The sequence below is a fragment of the Talpa europaea genome, assembly GCF_964194135.1.
Source record: "Talpa europaea genome assembly, chromosome: 16".
In the NCBI taxonomy this organism is placed as follows: Eukaryota; Metazoa; Chordata; class Mammalia; order Eulipotyphla; family Talpidae; genus Talpa; species Talpa europaea.
Window position 1 is genome coordinate 45487043 of NC_140084.1, and position 21841 is coordinate 45508883.

General features: G+C 57.7%; 2 protein-coding genes across 2 annotated transcripts; one reads left to right on the top strand and one right to left on the bottom strand.

Annotated features, from left to right (window-relative positions):
* Positions 1 to 439: 439 nt before the first annotated feature.
* Positions 440 to 13185, bottom strand: PNMA8B (PNMA family member 8B; the record flags this gene model as incomplete). The annotated part of the gene is given in 14 exon segments (XM_084256957.1): positions 440 to 603; positions 647 to 820; positions 823 to 885; positions 888 to 944; positions 947 to 1009; positions 1012 to 1056; positions 1059 to 1130; positions 1306 to 1620; positions 1623 to 1826; positions 1829 to 1930; positions 1933 to 2046; positions 2049 to 2243; positions 2572 to 2766; positions 13089 to 13185. Coding segments are annotated over 14 exon segments (1860 nt in total).
* Positions 13186 to 13390: 205 nt separating this feature from the next.
* CALM3 (calmodulin 3) lies at positions 13391 to 20718 on the top strand. Its single transcript, XM_084257276.1, has 6 exons — positions 13391 to 13747; positions 17802 to 17832; positions 19770 to 19913; positions 20070 to 20176; positions 20318 to 20453; positions 20553 to 20718. Exons 1-6 carry the CDS (start codon positions 13745 to 13747, stop codon positions 20579 to 20581), a joined length of 450 nt encoding a protein of 149 aa, XP_084113402.1. The 5' UTR covers positions 13391 to 13744; the 3' UTR covers positions 20582 to 20718.
* The last annotated feature ends 1123 nt before the right edge of the window (positions 20719 to 21841 follow it).

The window sequence follows — 21841 nt, forward strand, 5'->3', positions numbered from 1 at the left end:
CTTCCCCAGGGGCACCCCGTCCCCTGGGGTTTCCCTTTCTGGCATCATCCCCCAGGGAGGCCGGTTGAGCCTCCAGTCAGCTGCGCACGGACGCCCCAGCGCCGCCATCGCGTCCAGGCGATCACCCGCGGAAGGGCTGGGGAAGGCGGTCCTGGCCAGAAGCGAGGGCCTGACACCTTCAGAGCCAGAATACCCCGCTGGTTCTGCCCTGCCCCGGGCCGTTCACCCGAGTGCTAAGGAGGGGTGGGGGCACCCTGCGCCAAGCCGCCCGCTATGACCCCCGACACCAACACTGCGCCCCCCGGGGTCACTTTTGTGTTTCCCTCCATTTCGGTCGCGACCCCGTCCGGGCGCAGCGGGGAATCGCCTCTGCAACAGGAGCGAGTAGCGGGCGGGAGGTTGGGGCAGCGCTCTGCCGCCTCGCGGGCTCTGGGCTCCCCTAGCGACACTTGGGGGGCAGCCTCCGGCCCCGCCGAGGCGTCTTCCCACGCGCCGATCTGGAGCCGGCGGGCGGCTGCGCCCTGGTCTCGCCGACCTCGGCGTGGGCACCAGCGGCCGCCCAGGTCCTCTTTTTCTTGCCTCGCGCTCGGGCTGTTCGAGCCCCTGAGGGCGCGGGGCCCCGAGCGCCGCCGGCCGGACCCTGTGCGCGCCCGCTTGGCCGGCGGCCTCCTGCACGCCGGGTCCTGGGACGCCGACTCCTCGCTCTCCGCGGCCTCAGACGCCTCTTGGGATTCTCCTTCCGACGCCCCCTCCTCCGACTCCTCCGACTCCAAGTTCTCCCGCGCAGCGGGCAGCGCCAGCACCTCCCCCAAGTGCCCCCGGCGTATTTGCACTTCCCGCCCCCCCAGGCGTTTCCCTTCTCCTCCGCCACCACGCCTGCCACGGCCGGGCGGCCAGGCGCGCCACTAGCCCCAGCAGCCCCTCCAGTTTCCCCCAGAGGCCCCCTCCGCTTCCTCGTCCTCCACCCGGCCTCGGAGGAGGCCACGCTGCGCCCTCCTCCCCTGGGGACGGCCTCCGGCTCAGCCAAGGTGGAAAAGCATTCCAGCAGGTTCCCGCGTCCTTGGCCTTCCTCAGGACCATGGCGCCCACCTGCCGCCTCCACCTTCGCGCGTGCCCGAGGCGCCCTCGGCCTTGACGGACGCGAGCTGGGGGCGGTCGTCCCGTCTGTCGTTCCTGTGCTCCAGCCCAGCGCCTGGATCACAGAAGCCATTTTCAACGTCTCCTCCGGGCGGCGGGGTCGGGGGTTCCGTATGCGCCACGATGGCCCCAGACTCGGGGTTGTCCATCTCTTTCCCCAGGTCCCGCTCTCCTGCGACTCGCTCTCGGGAGCGCCGCGGTCCTGGGCTGCTCGCCCCGGCCTCCCTCGCCGCCAGCAGGGCCGCTGATTGGGGAGGCCGCTCCGCGCGTCTTCGAGGTTCAGGCCGACGGACTCCGCCCCGGGCGGCTCTTTCTCCAGCTCCTCTTTCTTGGCTTTGTCCGTCCCCGTCACCAGGGCCAAGACCTCGCGGGGCCCGTCGCGGGCCCCCACTTCGCTCTGGAGGACCCACTTCTTCACGAGCTCCCCGGCCGCGGCCTGCAGCGTGGCGGGCAGCGCGCTCTGCTCGGCGTCCCCGCCCCGGCCTCGCGGGCCACGGCCCGGATCACGACGCCCAGGCTCCCGTCGGAAGAGCCCCCGGCCTCCTGCCGCGCCGCGGCCGCCGGCCGCCCTCCTCGGCCCCGTTTCTTACCCTCCAGGGCCAGCCTGTTGCCTCTGGCCCCGTTGCTGCCACCCCGGCGGCCCCTCCTGGCCACCTGCCCCTGGGCCTGGGCCTCCCAAGCGGGAGGGGGGGCGTGTCCCCGGGGGTCCCGGCCTCAGCGGCCTGCCGGGCCGGCCGGGGCCGTCCGTCCAGCAGCAAGCGCCCCATCCGCCGCAGCACTTTCCAGTCCTCGCGCGCTCCCGGCACAGGACCCTCCGGACGCCGTCCTCCGCCGGATCTCCCTGGGGTGGCGGCGTGTCGATGTCCTCCACAAACTCCACCAGGGCGGCCGGGCCGCGCCCTGGCTCCCAGCGCCGGTGTTCCGGAGCCTGCACGTGCCGAGGGGCAGCAAGGCCGGCCGCAGGACGGCTTCCATGGCCGCAGGCTCCAGGCCCTCGGGGAGGCCAGTGACCAGCAGGGCCCCGTGCGCGTCCACCTCCAGCCCCCTGCACCCGTCCCGCAGAAGGCTCCCGGCCGTGGCCCGCCGCCGGAGCCCCTGGCCAATCTCTGGGCACGGGGAACCCCGAGACGGGCGTGGGTTGTCGGGCCCGGTGCCAAAGCCAGCCAGGGACAGCGGCGCGGGGCTCAGAGCTCAGGTTCAGGTGAATGTGGCCCGGCTGGCATCTCGGGGCTCCTGCTGCCGCGGGCCGGCTGCCGCAGCGGCCTCTGACGGGGCCTCCCCCGGGCCGGCCTGCAATCCGCAGCAGGGTACGTGTCCGCTCGCGGGGCAGGCCAGGGATGCCGCCCGCCCGGCCGCTCTGGTCCTCGGTCCCGCACAGAGGTCTGAGGGACGCGGCTCCCGACCCAGGTGCAGGGAGGGCGGCGCGGCGCGCACCTGGAGCGGCCCGGGTCCGGACGTGGGGGCCACGGCTGGCGGGGCTCGGGCGCCCAGAGCAGGCGCGCGCGCGGCGCTCGAATCCCAGCAGTTCCGCGGCGATGCCGAGGCCCCTCCCGGCGCCTGCGCACGCGCGCTGGTCCCGCCTCCCAGCCGGGCCCGGTATCCATGGCAACCGCGGCGGCCGCTGCAGCGCTGGTAGGGGGGTCTGGGGCTCCCGGGTCCCGGAATCCGCTCTTAAAGGACCCCCATGCAGGGATGAGCGCAAAAAAGGCGAAAATCACAGGGGCCGTGACACCAGGGAGGCCCGCCTCGTTCGCCCGGGGCCGTGGAAGAGAACCTGCCTGCCCCAGAGCTGGGCTGGGGAATGATCTTCCGAGATCATACCATGACTTGTAAGGATGTTACATAAGCAAATGACTCTCCACCCCAGACAATTAACCGACATTTATGGACTGTCTTTTTTTTTTTTTTATAATGACAAGTGACTTATTTTATTTTTTTAAAGATTTATTTATTTATAGTATAGTCAGAAGCGCGGGAGGGTGAGAGAATTCACCAGAGCCAGAACAGGGAGCAGAACAGAGTGACGAAGTACACTGCTGAGGGGAGCAGCGGGCGGCAGGAGAGGTCTGCGCGCCATGTGGGACCCTCCTCTGGTGGCCGGGGAGCAGCCGGGGATTGAACCGGCGCTGCAGAGACTGCCGGCAGCTTCGCAACCCAGCGCTCAACCGCTGCGCCACCGGGGAGGCCCTATGGACTGTCTTTTACTGGCTAAAACTCTGTGCCTAATTCTTTCCTACTTAGATTCGAAGATGGCCCGTTGGATGATTTGATTAATCAATGTGCGTCCCTCACCCGTTCCTCTGTAAGCTAAACGAGGGCAGGGAGACGTCAGCCTGGTGTACTGGTGGAGGGACAGCAGGCAGTGGGTGCATTAAGCACATAGTTAGCACTCAAAACGTTGAATGAATGTTGGGGGGTACAGAGGAATAGGCAGATGTAGGGTGATGCAAGAAGATAATTTCATACTCTTCAACCTATTCGGGTCCTGGAAGCCTGAAGAGTGCCATGAAAGAAAGATAAACAAGAGCTAAAAGACTTCATGCTTCTCTCACTCTCTTCCTAATGGAGGAAGAGTTCATTGCATGGTTCCCATGGCAACTGGACCTGCCACCAAACCAAATGCTTACTCACCCCCCCCCACTCCAGCTCTTTTTTTTTTTTTTAAGATTTATTTTTTATTTATGCAGTAGCTGGGGTACAGGCCAGAGGCATAGGAGGGTGAGAGGATTCACCAGAGACAGAGCAGGGAATATAACAGGCAGATTGACTGAAATACACTGCTGAGGGGCGCAGCAGGCATGACAGGAGAGGTCTGCCACTCCATGTGGGAATCTCCCCGGCTAGCCGGTAATTGAACCCAAGCTGCAGAGGCTGCAGACAGCTTCATAGCGCTGCACTCAACCCGCTGTGCCACTGAGAAGGCCCTCCAGCTGTTCTTTCATGGCTTTTCTCTTTTCCTTTCCAGATCTCCAACTAGATCTCTCTAGATCTTCTAGAAGTCCTTCTTCTCTCCAGAACAGCTTTATCCAACAGACACAAAGCGGACCCCAAACCGGGGCCACATGGATGAGGTGAAATTGCTTGTGGTAAAATGGGTTCTTAGATGGCAGTTATTCCAGAATGTGCAAGGTGCCATCATCTTCACACGGCACCAATATGAACTGGTTATTAATGGGATGTGGTATGTTCTCTTTTTCATGAGTCCCTTAGGAGCTGACCCATTTCAAGGCCTTAGTGACCACAGAATGGACACTGGGAATGTGTTCCGAGGAACTCACTAGGGGGGTGTGTGTCCAGACATGCCAGCACAAGTGTAGTCATCCCCATGTTAGTTACAACCCTGGAAGACTGGAAATAGCCCCCAAAATCCAAACATCAAAAAAAGAAATGGAAAACTGAATTTTTTTTGTGGTATGAAAGACAACAGGTAAGGCGCTGGTGAAAAAGAAGATTCACATACAGCAGGTCCTCAACACCCATGCTTTCCTTAACATGGTTTCCTCAAATGTAGGTGAGAAAAAAAAAAAAGGCCATGCCTTGGCCATCCATGAGGTGAAGGACTGGTTTTGTTACAGGTTACTTCACTAGCCATCGAAGTTTCCTGGAACCTACCCGGTGAGGATTCGGGAGGTGGTGTGTGTGAGTTGGGAAGGATGTCCAGTCCCTAGGGTTACAGGGATAAGATTTAATTCCCATGGGCCAGTGGTACAGGACAGGTGATACACAGGGCTGCAGGTTATGGAGGGGACACCCCAGGGCAATGCCTACTACCTAGAGATCCAGGGGCCACTATCTCTCCCTGAAGTTATGTTTCAGGACCATCTGATGGGAAGGGGGCCAAAGAAGGGTGTGGCATTGCAGGAACTCAGGATAGAAGATAAGGACAGGGCCTCCCTGGTGGCGCAGCAGTTGAGTGCTGGGTTGCGAAGCTGCCCGTGGCCTCTGTGGCGCCGGTTCCATCCCCGGCTGCTCCCTGGCCACTGGAGGAGGGTCCCACATGGCGCGCAGACCTCTCCTGCCGCCCGCTGCTCCCCTCAGCAGTGTACCTCAGTCCTTCTGCCTGCTCTGCTCCCCACTCTGGCTCTGGTGAATTCTCTCACCCTCCCGCGCTTCTGACTGTACCCAGTGCATGTATAAACAAAACAGACAAACAAACAAACAAACAAATAAATAAATAAATAAAAACATGCCTCAAAAAAAAAGAAGATAAGGACAGGCCTTGAACTCTGAGTCCTGTGAGCAGAAGATCCAAAGGGGACCCCTCAGACTGGGTACCAGAAGCCCATTAGACCTTTGAGTATTTGACCTGCAGCCATAGTCCCCTGCTGAAAAGTAGCAGTGAGGTTCAGATGGAAACAGCTGGAAGTTGATCCTGTAAATGTTTTGCAAAATTCTCCCTCCTTCCCTGTGTTTGAGAAAGAAAATACAAGGGAGCCTGTTTGTTAAGTGGTAATAGCACTATGGAAGCAGCAGTTCTCAAAGTATGGCGCAGTGACCCCTAAGCATGCCCATGGACATTTCAGAGGGGCCATGAAATCAAACCCATTTTCATAATACTACTAAAATATTTTTGGCCTTCTTCACTCTCTCTTGAGTGTTCAGTGGAATTTTCCAGAAGCTACATGATGTGCAATAATGCAACTGACTGAAGTCAGGTAAAGCATTCAGCCATCTTTGTTGAGTCAGAAATAGGAGGGATTTAGGGCCTCCCTGGTGGCACAAAGGGTTGTCTCAGCACTATGAAGCTATCAGCAGTCACTAAAGCAGGCCTTCGATCCCTGGCCAGGAACTGACCCACATGACAAAGCAGACCTCTCCTGTCTAGCCCACTGCTCCCCTCAGCAGTGTATTTCAGTAGATCAGCCTGTTCTGTTTCCCACTCTGTCTCTAGTGAATCCTTTCACCCCCACACACACTTCTGGCCTACACTCCATTTATTTATTTTTTAAATAAATACATCTTTAAAAAAAAGAAGAGGAATTTGCAAAAACATAAAATTCATCATCTTTTTAGAAATTTGTTTTTGAAGCTATTTTTCTTTAAGGAAATAATCTTATTTCCATGAGCATGTAACATGTTATTGCAATTTTTAAGAGTCCATAAATAAATACTCTTTTCATTTCTCTGTGGAGATGCCTAATGTGGCAGAACCCACATAAACAAAAACTCCTGGGGGGTCCTTGATTGCTTTCAATAATTTAAGAAATCCTGAAACCAAATATTTGGCGAGTTGCTGTGTTAGAAAACACGACACATATGCCCTGAGGCCCCCAAATAAGAAAATGATGACTTTGAGAGAGGGTGTTTTTCTCCAGCGGGTTATAATTGAATCGTGGAAATGAAACACTCAGTCCCAACTCTTCAGCTGCCCCAGCGCCGTTGCCAGGGAAACCACATCCGCTACCCCATCCAGTGACCAGCTGAAAACATTCCCAAGAACACCCATCTCGTTTTCCTGTGCCACCTGGGGTTCTGACTTCCTGGTGTGCACATTTAAACTGTCCTTGGAAGTATAATTTGAACAACAGTTTTATGAGAGTCTCTTAGAAATGACTGCATAGCTCAAGAAAAAGCACCTCCCCAGAGAAACCTGCAATTCTGGTTGGTCGTCTTCCTCATTTGTTGCCATGGTGATAGCAGCATCTCATTAAGATTAAAAGAATAAACGCTTTCGATTTCGCTCTCAATCCAAAGAGGATCGTTGGCACTTTTCTCCCACAAACATAATGGGAAGGAATACCTGTGACTCTGGCAGCTGTCTGATTTTTAACAACGCCCTCGGGAATCCTGCTTCATTTCATGAATCAAGGCGCTCAGCCAGGGGCGCAGAGCTGCAGCCAAGGTGCAGGCGCTGACCGCGAGCTGCAATCTTAGCTTCGTCAGAGCGCCCTCTGGTGGGAAGTGAGAGAACAGCCAGCAGGGCAGGTCCTGGGAGGCGATCCCTTCCCACTCCTTCCTCTCTGGACCGCTCACCACTGCCACCTCCTGGCCAGTCTCTAAGTGGAGGGCAGAGCTAGGGCAAAGATCCCTGGATCTGCAGGGGTTGGGGGAACAGCCCCTCCTCTCTCAACACACTGGAGAGACCTACTGTGAGCTAATGGCATACATGCAGCACCTGCCATCCTCATCACAACCCCTTAAGAAGAAAATATGCCATATATACTTCTTTTCTGCAGATGATGTCTTCAGAAACAGAGAGGTTAAGTCTTTTTCTCAAGGGCACACACCCTTAAGCCTGGGTTTGTTTTACACCCAGGTCTCTGACACCAGGCAGAGAACATCAAGTGGAGACAAAGTGTCATAGGACCCAGAAGGCTCCTAATCTACCTTCTGAAAGACTGTCCTGTACCAACTGGGTTTGTCAGCAAGAGGTTCTCAACACCCAGCCGTATAATAATCACAGTAAATCATGGCTAAGCACTCTTGATCTCTTACGATAGGCTTGATTCTTGGATAAGTGCTTTAGATAATCTCACTAAATCCTCTTGACAAACTGAGGAAGAAACATTATTATTGCGTCTTTTTTCACAGAGGAGGAGACTGGGGTTCAGAGAAGCCCATGATGTCACCCAAGGTCACACCACTAGGATGTATCAGAAATGTCATTCTGAACTCAGGCCTCAGCAGTGAGAGCGCTGAGACTTAACCCCTGGCCACCAGGGAGGCCCCCGATTCCAGATCATTTCTATGAAAGCATAACTTTAACACACACCAGGCTTTGAGAAAATGGAGAAAACTGGAACCTGTTCAATTTGTCAATAAAAACTTTCAAATAACTAGAAATGGACTGCCCTTAAATTAATAAGAGTCACATGAGGAAATTTAAAATGGGGAGGTGACTCATTCTCAAGTTAATCCTTAAAGTTAAAGCAGTCACAATAAAAATATTTATAAAATATCAGGTTATCATATCAGCCTCCCTCGCAGTTAGCAGTAGCTGTGAATAAGATTTAGGCTAATGGAGTGTGAGCAGTATATGTGCAACAATCAGGCGGTTTCCAGGCAGAGAATACCTGGTGTTGATCAACTCTTATTTCCTTATCTTCTTGAGCAAACAGATATGTTTCTCATTCTCTCTTGCAGTTAAATTTGGTCAATGAAATGCAATAGAAAAGACATGCAGGTCACCAATGTGATTCTCTGTGTTCTCTCTTCCCCCAAATTCTGGTTCAACAGAGGATACAGAAGAGAATTCTAGGGCCTCCCTGGTGGCACAAGGGATTAAGATGCAACCTTTGAAGCAATCCACAGCCTCTGCAGCACAAGTTTGATCCCCGGCCGGCCAGGGAGCAACACACATGGCATAGCAGACCTCTCCTGACTAGCCCGCTGCTCCCCTCAGCAGTGTACTTCAGTCAATCTGCCTGTTCTGTTTCCCACTCTGTCTCTGGTAAATCCTCCCCCCCCCCCCGCCCCCACACCTCTGGCCGACCTCAACTCTTTTTTTTTTTTTTTTGTGGGGCCCTCACTGGTGGCCAGGGATCTAACTGGCACTGCAGAGGCTGCAGGCAGCCTCGCAAACCAGCGCTCAACCACTGCACCACCAGGGGAGGACCCCGACCTCAACTCTTGTATACATAAATAAATAAATCTTTAAAAATAATAAAATTAGAAGAGAATTCTAAGTGTGCAGGGGGTAGCAGAACAAAAGAATGTGATGTCTGGAGCTGTGGCAGCCACTTGCAACCATAAAGCAATGAACCTAAAGACAGAAAATATTGAGGAAATCAGAGCAAAAAGAGAAAAAATCTGGGTCCTAGATTATATCATCAAGTCACTGTACCAATCCTGGGCTGGCCCCGCCTCCCGACCTTCTGTTACTCTTTTTTAAGGAAAATGTAACGTGGGGGAAATTACAGATGGATGACCAACTGTACTCATTTAAGGATACCAGGCACAATAACTCAAATATAATGAAAGAGGTAGAGTGTTTTAAAAAGCTGATTGGGGGGGGGGGGCCTCCCTGGTAACACAAGGGGTTAATAACGCCTCAGCACTATGAAGCTATCAGCAGCCTCTCAGCAGTCTCTGCAGCACAAGTTCCATCCCCGCCTGCCAGGGAGCTGATTCACATGGTGCAGACCTCTCCTGTCTCCCCTGCTGCTCCCCTCAGCAGTATATTTTGGTGGATCTGCCTGTTCAGCTCCCCACTCTGTCTCTGGTGAATCCTCTCACCTCTCCGACCTCTGGCCTACATCCCAGCCCTTATATGCATAAATAAATAAATCTTTAAAAATAAATAAATAAAAATAAAAAGCTGATCATTGACCCAGTGGAATATGGTAGAGAATTACGGGTGCTTTAGTAGTGGACATACATCCAAAGAGGATGTGACCCCCAAATTATATGCCATGTTGTAAACCACTTGTACCTCAATAAAAAGAATACAACTTTAGGGCCTCCCCGGTGGCGCAGTGGTTGAGCGCTGGGTTGCGAAGCTGCCTGCGGCCTCTGCAGCAACGGTTCAATACCCAGCTGCTCCCCGGCCACTGGAGGAGGGTCCCGCATGGTGCACAGGCCTCTCCTGCTGCCCGCTGCTCCCCTCAGCAGTGTACTTCGGTCCTTCTGCCTGCTCTGCTCCCTGCTCTGGCTCTGGTGAATTCTCTCACCCTCCTGTGCTTCTGACTGTACCCAGTGCTTGTATAAACAAAACAAATAAAGTCAATCATTCAATCTACATTTATTTAAAAAAAAAAAAAAAAAAAGAATACAACTTTAAAAATTGGCACAAGAGGTTAAGACGCAGCACTGTGAAGCTATCCACAGCCACTGCAGCATGAGGTCGATTCCTGGCCACGCTCCACATGGTGCCCCAGATCTCTCCTGTTTCCACCGCTGTTCCCCTCAGCAGTGTATTTCATTAGATCTACCTGTTTTGCTCCCCACTCTGTCTCTGGTGAATCCTCTCACCCCCACACCTCTGGACTACACCCCAGTTCTTGTATGCATATATGAAAGTAAATAAATCTTTTTATATATACATATAAGTGGGGTGGTCTTGGAAAATCATGATGTCATTTGAACAAAGACTTGGTGCCAAGGAGGGGACAAGTCACCTGGCTCTCCAGTGGGACATGTGAAGAGGGAGGTCATACAAAGGCCCCGAGGCAAGAGCCAGTCACAGATGTTCAAGGAACAGCAAAGAGGTTAGTGTGCTGGACCATATGGGGTCAGAGAAATTATGGGGTCACCAGATTGTGATATGGGTCCACCAACGGGGAATATCACTGGACTTGATGTTTGTCCTGCTGATAAATATGAACTGGTGCACTACTGTCATTTTAATTTGATTTCCCTGATAATATTGGGGTTTATTAATCATTCCTAACACTCAGGAAACATAAACCCCTGATGGAGACTCTTACCTGCTCATAGCCAAGGGTCAACCCAAGACCTGGAGGGCTAAGAAATCCCCCATGAGGTTACCAAGCTCACTTCCCAGCCCTGGACAGGGGATGCTTGGAGACCACAGCCACCAGAGCTGACAAATAGGAACACGGGAAGTTAGCTGAATTTGAATTTCGGATAAATGTGTGTTTCCTGTTACTTTTGCTCAAAAATACTACATGGAGCAAAAGAAACCAAACCCAAAAGCATACATACTGCACGATCCCATTTCTATACAACTCTAGGACAGGCAAAACTAATCTCTAATGACAGAAATCAAAACAGTGGTCGCTTGAGGGGGACAGAAATTAACGAAAAGGGCCAAGGGGTGCTAACTAAATCTTCTACAGTTTGTCTTGGATGGTAACTACATGGTGCATGAAACTGTCAAAATGCATTGAACTGAAAACTTAAGATCTGCAGCATTTCATTGAATGTAAATTATGCCACGCATTCAAAAAAAAAAAAAAGTGGGTCACATAGTGGACTCTTAGCCATTCAGGTAAGAAGGAGAATACACCCACTAGTCTATGCCTTAAACTTAAGTATGTGCGTGTCACTTTCCACCAAAGCGAGGGCAGTTACCAACGAGGGTTAGCCAAGGGGCATGGAGATGTGCGGCCTAACATTTACTATAACAAAGTGATCCAAATTATTTGTCTTAATTAAAGTTTGGCACCAGGGATAGATGGGTGAGTATACTCACTGTTAGTCTTTTTTTTTTTTTTATGCATACAAGCACTGGGGTGTAGGCCAGTGGTGCAGGGGGTGAGAGGACTCACCAGAGACGGAGTGGGGAGCAGAACAGATGGATCTACTGAAATACACTGCTGAGGGAAGCAGCGGGCGAGGCAAGAGAGGTCTGCTGCACCATGTGGGTCAGCTTTCTGGCTGGGGATCGAACTCATGCTGCAGAGGCTGGAGATGGCTTGATAGCTAAGACTTTAACCCCTGTGCCACCAGGGAGGCCTTTACCATTAGTCTTTAATCCCCATGGTGGAGGCTTGACTAGTGAAGAGAGAGAGGCATGTCCCCTCCATTTAAGGGCGTACCTAGAAGTTGCATATGTCATTTCTGTTCACATCCCTTCTGGCCAAAATTCAACCAGACAACCACCCCTTATGGCAAGGGAGGGTGGGAAGTGTTGCTCAGCTAAAATTTTACTACTCTGGGAGATAGGGACAATGGAAGACAAATACAATCTCCCCCACTGGCGAGATTGTGTATAGTGTGTGAGTGTGGATGAGGTTTAGTCCAATTGCTTTGGTTCGAAACTTGACTATTTCCTCCTATGTGACCTTAATCAAGCCTTCCTGCCTCTCTGGTCTCATCTAATTCCAGTGGCAACAAAACCATTTCATCAAGAGGAAAACTGGAAGTAAAAAACTCATAGGGAGAATGTCAGAATTAAATGAGGTCATGCACACAAAGTGCTTGGACCAGTGCCATAGGTAATGTAAGTGCTCAAAAGCATTAGCAGCAGATTTAGTATTCCATAGTCCTAAGTAAACCAGAAATGAAAATCTGCCTGATGGAAACCGAGATTCAACAAAAGCCAGCTACCATTTTGCCTATTCAGCAAAGGTGGACTGTCTCCTTGATCTTCTCTGTTTCAAGACTAGTACTGATGACCAAGACAGATCTCCGCTAGGAAGTCACTGGTTGCAAGTGTCAGAAATTCAACAGAAACTAGCGTGGGCTAAAAGGGAAACTTGAAGGGCTCATGTAATCAAAACCTGGCATGAGGGTCTCAAGAGTATTAGATCCAGAAAAGTGAACGTCAACAGGTCTCACTTCATCTCTCCCCCTTGCCAATTTTATTCTGGTCTCCTCTAGACACTATGTCCCCCAAGGTAGGTTGGGGTGGGGAAACAGCCACGAACAACTCTGGATCTATCCCTTCACAGCCCCACCTGCCCAAGCTACGGAGTCAAAAACCTAGGGAAGCACTCTCATTGGCTCAGCCTATAGTCTGTTCCACCTGGAGCATGATGATTGGCCCAACCTGACTCACTTGCCCACTCCTCAGCCAATCAAGGCAAGGTAGGAGGAACAATTAAACAAATGGCATCTCCTTTTCTAATCTGGGGAGGGGGCTGTTCTGAGCTCCAGTAAACCTGGCCTAACCTTTGCATTAATTCTTTTTCCCCCTATAGTTGGAACCTTGGCACAAGGGTGCAAGAGTCAGGTGGTCTGGGAAAGGACAGGAGAACGGCTGGGCAGGTGGTCTCCTCTGCCCAGGTCCAGGCATAGTGAAATCACGTTGATTGAATGCATGCATGTGTGCGTGCACGCCCTATTCTCAGAGATTACCAACACCCTGGGCCGGTCAGCAGTTAAGTGGAGAGGAGGTCGGACACGGAGGTGGAGTGCGTCTCAGGACGCCACCCCGGCCCTGGGGAGCGGTCCCTTCAGGTGACAAGCGGAATCTTGAAGACCCCGCCACCTCGCAGGGCCCAGTTGGGGGCGGGGCTTCCAGACCCCAGCCTTTGGGTTGCACCATCTTCACCTGTTAGAGGGGAGAGCCGAGAAAGTCCTCCTACGTTCTCCTCCAGGTCTCTTACCACTCTCCGCCACGAAGACGATGCCTTCGCTTCTCTGAGAGCCAGACGGCTTCCCCCTGCGCCTCGGAACGCCCCGCAGCCCCACGCGGCCGCACATCTCGGGCTTCCGCCCCACCACGGCGCAGTGGCTCGCCCCAGTTTGACGCATTGCAGGGAAGGCCGGACCAATCGGCGCCGCGCTCTCATTTCCGCCCTGGCCTGGGCCCAATAGCGGCGCGGCTCACATCGGGACGTTTCACGCGCCGTCGAGCGGTGCCCCTCCGCCGGAGAGGAAAGTGGAGTGAACACAGGGGGCGGGGCGCGCAGCGACGGAAAGTAGTCCCGCGGCGGGGGCGCGCGCGCGTGGCCGGGGGTGAACCCCGGCCCAGTGCGGGGTGGAGCCGGAGATCCGCGGGCCCGTCGGTGCGGAGAGAGGCGCGGAGGGATCTGCGGGCGCCGCAGTGCGGCGGCACGCCGGCCGGGCGGGGCGGGGCCGGGCGAGGCGGGGCGCGCGCGGCGGCCGTTGAGGGACCGTTGGGGCGGGCGGCGGCGGCGGCGGCGCGCGCTGCGGGCAGTGAGTGTGGAGGCGCGGACGCGCGGCAGAGCTCGAGCTGCTGCAGCTGCTGCCGCCGCCGGAGGAACCTTGATCCCCGCGCTCCGGACGCCCGGGCCTCGCCATGGTGAGTGAGGCGCGGGGGCCGCCCCGGCTGGGGTCTCGGGGCGGCCGGCGGGCAGGACCCCGGAGGGGTGAGAGGACCCCGAACGGGCGGCGATCGGACCCCGGCGAGAGCCGCTGGACCCCTGCTGCGCGGGGACCCGAACCCGGGTCGGGACGTTTGGATCCCCGAAGGTGGGGGGGTAGCGGCTGCCAAAAGCGACATTTTGCCCCAAAAGGGGGTGTTTAGACTTCCGAACGGGCACCGGCACCCTCAGAGGGGGCAGTGTAGCCGGGATGGAGCCTCTGGACCCTCGAAGGGAGCTGTGGACTCGGGAAGGGGCGTTCGGTCCCTGAAGTGGGGTGTTCGGACCCCAGGGGGCCGAGCTGGGGAGCCCCGGCCGGGCAGGGGCTGCTCGGGCCCCGGGGAAGTCCTGAGAGGATGCGGGGAGCGGAGCGAGGCCCCGGGCGGGGTGGGGTGCTCCCGGACAGGGGTCGGGGGGGCTCCCTCGGGCGCATCAGACCCTTGACGATCGAGGGGGGCCCTCGGAAGGCGGCACTGCAGGGGAGGAGGAGGAGGAGGAGGGCGAGGCGCGAGCTCCGGGGAGGAAGAGCCTGGGGTGGGCGGCAGCGGAGCCCAGAAGATGCTCTCTGGAGCCTGCGGGACCCGAGTGGGTTGGGGTCGTGGGGGTGGCTCCGAGGGAATGGCGAGAGTGGGGCTGGCCAGGGGCGGGGGTCCGGGGGCCCTTGTTGGTTGGGGGGAGGGGGAGCAGGGCCAGGAAAGGTTCTGAGCTTCCTAGCGGGAGGGGAGGTTGGGTTTTGGGGGGGAGGTGGGGCGGAGTGTCGTGTTTGGGTCCCTGAGAAGGTGGGTTTCCAAGGTGAGGTTGTGGGAGAGGACTTTGGCTTGGGTGGGGCGTGGGGAGGGTGTTGGAGGAGGAAATGGGTGGTCCTAGGCTGGAGGTGGATGTGGGTGGCTCCCTGGAAGTCTCCAGGGAAGGGCCCGGACAAAGGCTGTTCCCTGTGAATGGGGAGTGGGCTGCGGAGGCCGGAGGGAGTGGCCCGAGGGTTCCCCCTCCCCAGGAAGGATGGGGCTGGCCCAAGGCACCAGGGCAGCGGGAGCAGGTGGGCAGAGTTCAGGCCCCTATTGCGCACTGAAGCCGCATGAAATGGGGGTGGGGGAAATCAAAGTTTGGGGTGCATCCTGTGAGCCAGCTTTTTTAGTCTAGAACCTCATCCCCTCGCTGCCCCTTTCAGAGCAAGAGAGCGGCTTTTCCCGACCAGAAGTGACGGCTTTCTCCCCGCCTCTGGCCCGGCGCGCTGTTCTGCATCTCCTCACTTGTGCCAAATGACAGTGCAGTACATTGTGGCGTCGGTGACAATCACACGCCAATTCCTGTAGCCTCGGGGTGGGGGCTGCAGAGCTTGACCCTCCAGGACCTCCAGAGAGACCCTTTCATTGGTTCTCAGGCCCCTTGTGGGGGCTTCTTCAATTCACAAAGCTACTGCTTTGGGAGAAAACCAGCAGACTAGTTCTTTCCTCCTCCCTGCCACCCACAACACCCACAGCCCCCCCCCAGGCGCAGCTCGGAAGCGTGCGCAGCCATCCTCCCTGGCAGGGCTGGGGAGAACAGGCAGCCGCTGCTGTGTATCAGGTCTCAGACTTGCTGACACAGACCTGATGGCTCCTCTTGCACCCTCCCAGTGTCCCCCAGCAGAGCCTGGCTTAGGGGCCCTGAAGCGCTAGCAGGTGCCAGCACCCGACCCCCTCCAAAACAGGACCTGGGCCTTGGCCCCCCGGTGGCGGCTAGTTTCTCTTTCCCTTTGTAATCAGCAAGGTATGGGTGGGACAGGTCACTGTTAACTGGCCTTGGACTTTGTCCTGAGCACCCAGGCTCCTCCTTGGCCCTGGTGAGGGGCCCTGGCCCTGGTTTCTGATCTCATCTAACACTGCTCTCTGGCGTTGGCTGGGGGCTGGGGCCCGGCCGAGAAATAATACCCGCTTCTCCCTCCCTCTCCCCGCCGCCCCAAGATTTTGTTCTTGTATATCCCCTTGCTGAAGCCTAAAATGAGGGCTCAGGAAGCGGGAGACCAGCTGGGTCATTTGGGAGACAATTTTTGATGCAAGCTTAAAAATCCTCAGAGCTGGAAAGGAAAGAAGCCCTGAGAAGCGGCCCCGAGCAAGGGACCCCTTGTCAGATCATCTGTTTTCTAGGCGCTGCCCTGCTCTGAGGTCTGTAGCGGGGAGCTGGGTAACCTTTCCTTCACCATGCCAGGGAGAGGGTCTCCTTACCAGGAGGGAGAGGCGGAGCCACGCCTATTTGCAGCAACCCCAGAAGGGAGCGTGGCAGTGCCTCAGCTCAGCTGCGCCTTCCAGCCGGTCTCCTGGGAGTGGCAGGCACTGCCACTCCAGGCTCTCTGCAACCTGCCTCCCCTGGCTCCAGCCCGACCCCTGGCCCTTCAGGGGAAGAGCATGAGGGCAGGTGATGGCAGCCAGAGGCCCAGCCCCCGCAGCAGCTTCTGTGGTGTCAGGACCTGGGGCATCAGTTGGGCTGCTTTGCCCTTAGGAGCCAGGAGAGCACGTAGAGTGAGGGGCTCACAGCCAGAGCTGCCAGCTTGGCCTTGAGGGGCCCAGCAGCCCTGAGGTTTTTAAGGCGGTGCAGAGGTGTCTCTAGGTGGCTTCCTCCCCTCCCCGTTTGACCTGGGACCCTTCCAGAAGGGGCACAGTGGCGGTTCCCTCTGTATGTGCCTTCTCCCCTCTGCCATCCCCGCTTTGAGTTTCCCTCCCCCACCATTCTGCCTGCTTGGGATTTGGCCTTAAGTTCTTCCCTTAGATGAGAAAAAAGGACGTTTTAGACCAGTTCTAATGTGACTGATGCTCAATATTTGGAACAGGAGTGGGGGGAGGGGCCTGGAGGTGGCTGCTAGCCTCACAGGGAAGCTCTGGAACCTCTCTAGAATAATGCAAATGCACACTGGAGTCAGCATCGGCTGGGGTGCATTCAGCCTCAGAGCTGGAACCCTGCTGGAGACATGGAGTCCCTTCCCCTCACTGGGAAAGAAGGGGAGCCAGGGGAGCAGTCTTCTGCACTCACAGTGATCAGGGAGAGGGGCGCCTTTTTGGCAGCATTCAGAAAAACCCAGGAAAAGGCGTCATTTTGCTACCTAAAGCTAAAAATTGAGATTCACCCACCAATTCCCTGCCAACATCTGAGAATCCCTGGGCCTGGCTGATCCCCAGCCCTGCAGGACAGGCTAGTCTTTGCCTGTCCTCCACCCCACCCCCAAGCCCCGCATGCAGCAAGGGCTGCCTGCCACCCACTGGCCGCTCCCCAGAGTGGCCAGGGCTGGGAAGGGTTAAAAACTGCAGCACAGCTGGGGAAGCTGACTTTAGGCCCTCAGCCTTTGCCACCACTCCCGCTGTCCCCCCTCCACATGTCCCTCTTGCCTCAGAGACACAAAAGTGGATGGTGCCCTGGGTGCGTGGCACAGGGCACTGCCCAGGGTGCTGGCAGGGCCACGGTGCAGCTCAGAGCAGTCAGCAAGGATGCTGTGTGTCCCTGGGTCCACTCTGCCTGGACCTGGTGCCTCCAAAGAGGTGCCACAGAAACTCACAAAGGGCACTGGGCATCTTCCCTCTGCCCTTCCTGAGGATGGGCCTGTTTCAGCTTGGAGTCTTCTAGAGCTGCTTGATGAGGCCTCTAGGGCAAGTGCTCCCTTCATTCAGCCTCCGGGGCACCCTGCTGTGAGCCCCATGCTACACCGGGCACCAGGGCTTGGGGCTGGAGCCATGTATGTTCCCACCTGCTGTGGCTCCAAAGCCCTAGATCGAGACTGGCAACCTTTGGATCTGGGCAGCTTCCTCATGTCCTGCAGGGGGCAGGCCTCGGGTTGCAGCCCACCCTTATCCCAGCTTTCTGGCTCACCAGACTTCATCCCCGGCCCTGGCTCTGCCCCCAGCCCTGAATCTGATCTGTGCCTCCTGGCCCAGGTGCCTGGGATGCTGTGTGGCACTGGCCTCACCAGAGGGCGCTGAGCCTTGGCAGGTCAGCCCAGTGGCTAACTTTCTCCTTCTTTTGCAGGCTGACCAGCTGACTGAGGAGCAGATCGCAGGTGAGCCCACCGCTCCCCCTCCTCCTGCCTCTGGGTAGCCTCTCGTCCCCAGGCAAACCTCAGCCCCCTGGCAGTGAGCACATGACAGATGGACTTGTGCCCCCTGTGTCATCTCATGTCCTGTGCGTAGCACGCTGACACCGTGTGTGGGAGACCCCGTGCCCATGAGCTTGAGACAGGCCTTCCCACCTGCCAAAGGTGGGGTTCCTCTCCTGGAGAGGTCACTGGGGGCCTTTCAGCCAGTGGCTGCAGGGGGAGCACCAGTTAGGCTCCGGAGGGGGTGCCCCGCCTTGCCTCTCTGGGGCTGCAGAGCTCCTGTCCCACTTTCGAGCTACCCAGAAGATGGCTCGTCACACCCACCCCTGCACTCGCCTGCATGTTGCAACCCCCTGCCATGGGGTGAGGCCTTCTCTGCCCCCCGCCCCCCAGACAGCCTGCCCTTGCTCTCCATCCCGCTGTCACTGTCCCTCGGAGCTCTCTCGCCATCTAGAGCTCCTCTGAGGCGACCTGCCGCGGCTCCCGCCACTAGATGGAGTTCCCTCGGGGGACTCTTAGTCCCGCCGTATCTTCGGCGCCTCCAACATAACAAATGCTCCAGACACTTTTCTTGGCCAAATAAATGAATAAAGGAGCCATCACGTATCCCCCAGTCCTCTGCAAGAAGTCCTGGGATCCCCTCTTTCTTATAGTCCCTCCCCCGCCCGGAGCCCCGCAGCGGCCACTGCAGGAACTGTGTGTCATGGCGGGGGTGTCCGTGTCCCCCCTCCCCAGACTGAGCTGCCCGAGGACAGTTTACTGCCATAGCCAAGGGCCAGCCCGGAGTCGCCAAGCAGGGGATTCGAGAAGGGCCCAGCTCCCCGGGCCCCCTGTGGCAGCCAGGTGCAGCGGCCGCGATGGCGAGTCCAGCGTCCCCAGTGGGCGCAGGAAGAAAGGACTTGCCTTCGCTCCCACCCCACGCCCCGCTTCCAGCTTCACTTCCGGCCCGGCCCGGGAAAGCCTGGCTGTTGAGTGATGGCGAGTTCAGGCTACACGATCCACTCCTTGTCCTGCCAAGACAGGGCCGTGGCACGGGTGCTCCCGTCTCAGAGAACCTCGTAGCATCTCCCTGGGGGCGCCGCCCTGGGCTGTGTGCATTGTTCCCGCCGCACCTGCCACCCGCACCCCAGCGCTGCCCTCCCGGAACATAAACACACACACCCCTCTCCTCCCTGTCCCCAGTAGAAACTGTCCACCACCTCACCCCAGCCCACACCCTCTGGGAATAGGCTGCCAGGCATCTGTTCTCTAGAGTTCGGGGGGAGGGAGCACCAGGTGCCAAAATGGGCCCAGTGGGAGGGCAGGAGCCACGTGCTTCTCTCCCGCTCCTGACTCGGCCCCCAGCTGCGGCCTTCCCACTCAGCGCCGCTCGCGCCTCATCCTCCTGGCGCGGCAGCCGTCCCCTCTCCTTCCACACCCCACGCACCGTCCGCCAGCCCTGCTTGGCTGCCGACCACCCCCACCCCCACCCCACCCGCCGCTCGGCCGGGAACCAGGGTGCCAGGACCAGCTAGGAGGGGCTCGCCGCCGACCAGGGCCTGCTGCAGCCTCCCTTCCCGGCCACCTCACCTCGGCGGCGCTTCTCTTGGCGCTCGTCCCCCCATGACACGGGTCCGTTTCATCTGAGCACGAGGCTGAAGCCGGAGACCAAAAAGAGCGAGTTACCTCACCACTGCTCCCAGACCATGTTCCCCTCGCCCTCGCGCGCCCAGGACGGCTGAACGGGCAGCTTCACCCGGCCCGGAGCGGGTGCTCTGTCAGCCCTGACCGAGAGAAGGCAGGGTCTGCCCTGAGCAGGCGAGAGACCCGGGCTGGCCGCTGGCGGGAGGACGGGTGGCACTGAGCACCCCAAAGGTGGGGTTTCCCTGCGGTCCTTGTCTAATTCACTGGCCTCCCCTCAGAGTTCAAGGAGGCCTTCTCCCTCTTCGACAAGGATGGAGACGGCACCATCACCACCAAGGAGTTGGGGACAGTGATGAGATCCCTGGGACAGAACCCCACTGAGGCGGAGCTGCAGGACATGATCAACGAGGTGGACGCAGATGGTGAGCCCCACGGAGCAGGTGGCCGCCCGCCTGGTCACCCCGGGGGACCACAGGAGCCGTCCTGGGGATGACGAAGGGGCAGGACCTCCTCTGGCAGGCCTCGGGGCGTCTCCGAAGTCCAGGCCAAGAGCACACCGCCTCCCTTTCCCCTTGCAGGGAACGGGACCATCGACTTCCCGGAGTTCCTGACCATGATGGCCAGAAAGATGAAGGACACGGACAGCGAGGAGGAGATCCGGGAGGCCTTCCGCGTCTTCGACAAGGTGAGCTGTCCTCGCCAGTGGCTCGGGGCACTTCTGAGTCGCCTCCTGGGGAGGCCGGGGTCCCAGGGCCCACCCCGTTCTGCCTCAGGACGGCCTTCCTGCCGCGTAAGGGGGACCGACAGTCCCTGTCCCCACGCGCAGGATGGCAACGGCTACATCAGCGCTGCGGAGCTGCGTCACGTCATGACGAACCTGGGGGAGAAGCTGACGGATGAGGAAGTGGATGAGATGATCAGGGAGGCGGACATCGATGGAGACGGGCAGGTCAATTATGAAGGTGAGGGGGCACAAGTCTGGGCCGGGGGCGCCTGTCGTGGGGGGCCGCTCCAGGTGCACCCCACTCACCCGCCGGTCTCCTCCCTCTCTCTCTCCACAGAGTTTGTACAGATGATGACTGCGAAGTGAAGGCCCGGGCAGCTGGCGATGCCCGTCCTCTTGATCTCTCTTCTCGCGCGCGCACTCTCTTCGACACTCCCCTGCGTACCCGGTTCTAGCAAACACCAATTGATTGACTGAGAATCTGATAAAGCGACAAAAGATTTGTCCCAAGCTGCATGACTGCTCTTTCTCCTTCCTCCCCGAGTCTCCCTCCTGCCCCTCATCTCTTCCTTTTGCCTTCCCCTCTTCCATTCCCCCCTTCCAAGTCCTGACACACTCATAAGATGAAGCCCCCTTCCCTTAGGGAGCCTCTGCCCTCCTCCTCCCGCCCGGGTGGCTCCCCTCCATTTCATTTTGTCTCCTTTCGTTTGTCATCTTATTTTGGGTGCTGGGGTGGCTGCCAGCCCTGTCCCGGGACCGGCTAGGCCGGGCACGAGGCCCTACCCGGGCAGAAGAGCATGCCTCGCTGTTGCATGCAGCCAACCCTGTGATTCCCTGTGCCAATCCCAGCAGCCTTTGGGGCAGGGAGGCTGGGGGAGGCCTTCCAGCAGGATTGAGGGGGGAATCCCGGAGTCGCGGGTCAAGAGGATGTAGCCCGGGGAGGGGCGAGCGGTGACAGGCAGCGGCAGAGGAGTGTTGGACCCCCAGCCCGCTTTCACCACTTGAGGGGCTGACTCCTGGAAGGGGGCGCGCAGAGTGGGAAACACTCAGATCCCATTGGCTGCTGTCCTGAGACCACCCGATTGGCTTTCTGAGGTCGGGCCAGGTGGGGGCTGCACCAGCCGCCCCCCTGCAGACTGTGCAGGCCCACGTTCCTCGCGCGCTCTCGAGCTGTTGTGTAAATACCTGGTGCTAACATCCCCTGCGGCTCCCTCACCACGCACCCGCCCTCCGGCATCGAGGTCCCCTTCTTGGAACAGATGTGGGGACCCCTGCTTTGTCATGTGCTGGCTATCCTTCTGTCTCTTTTCTTTCTGCCCCTGAACCCTTTGATTCTGTCAAAAACCACACCGGGCTGGCTGGCTGCAGGGTGGGGAGAGGGAGGATGCGCCCCACCACGCTCGAGAGAACACACCGCAATAAGACCATCTTGCCGGCTGCCTGCGGGGAGGACCAGCTCCGCCCCGGCGAGCTTCTCCGCTGCCTCGGCTGGCCCCCACGTGCGCTGTCTGCCCTCCTCGCCCCTCCTCTCCCGCCTGCCCGCCTGCCTGCCCCCACACTCCCCCTCCGGAGAGCATGATCCGTGACCTTGCTTCTGACTTTCGCCTCTGGGACAAGTAAGTCAGT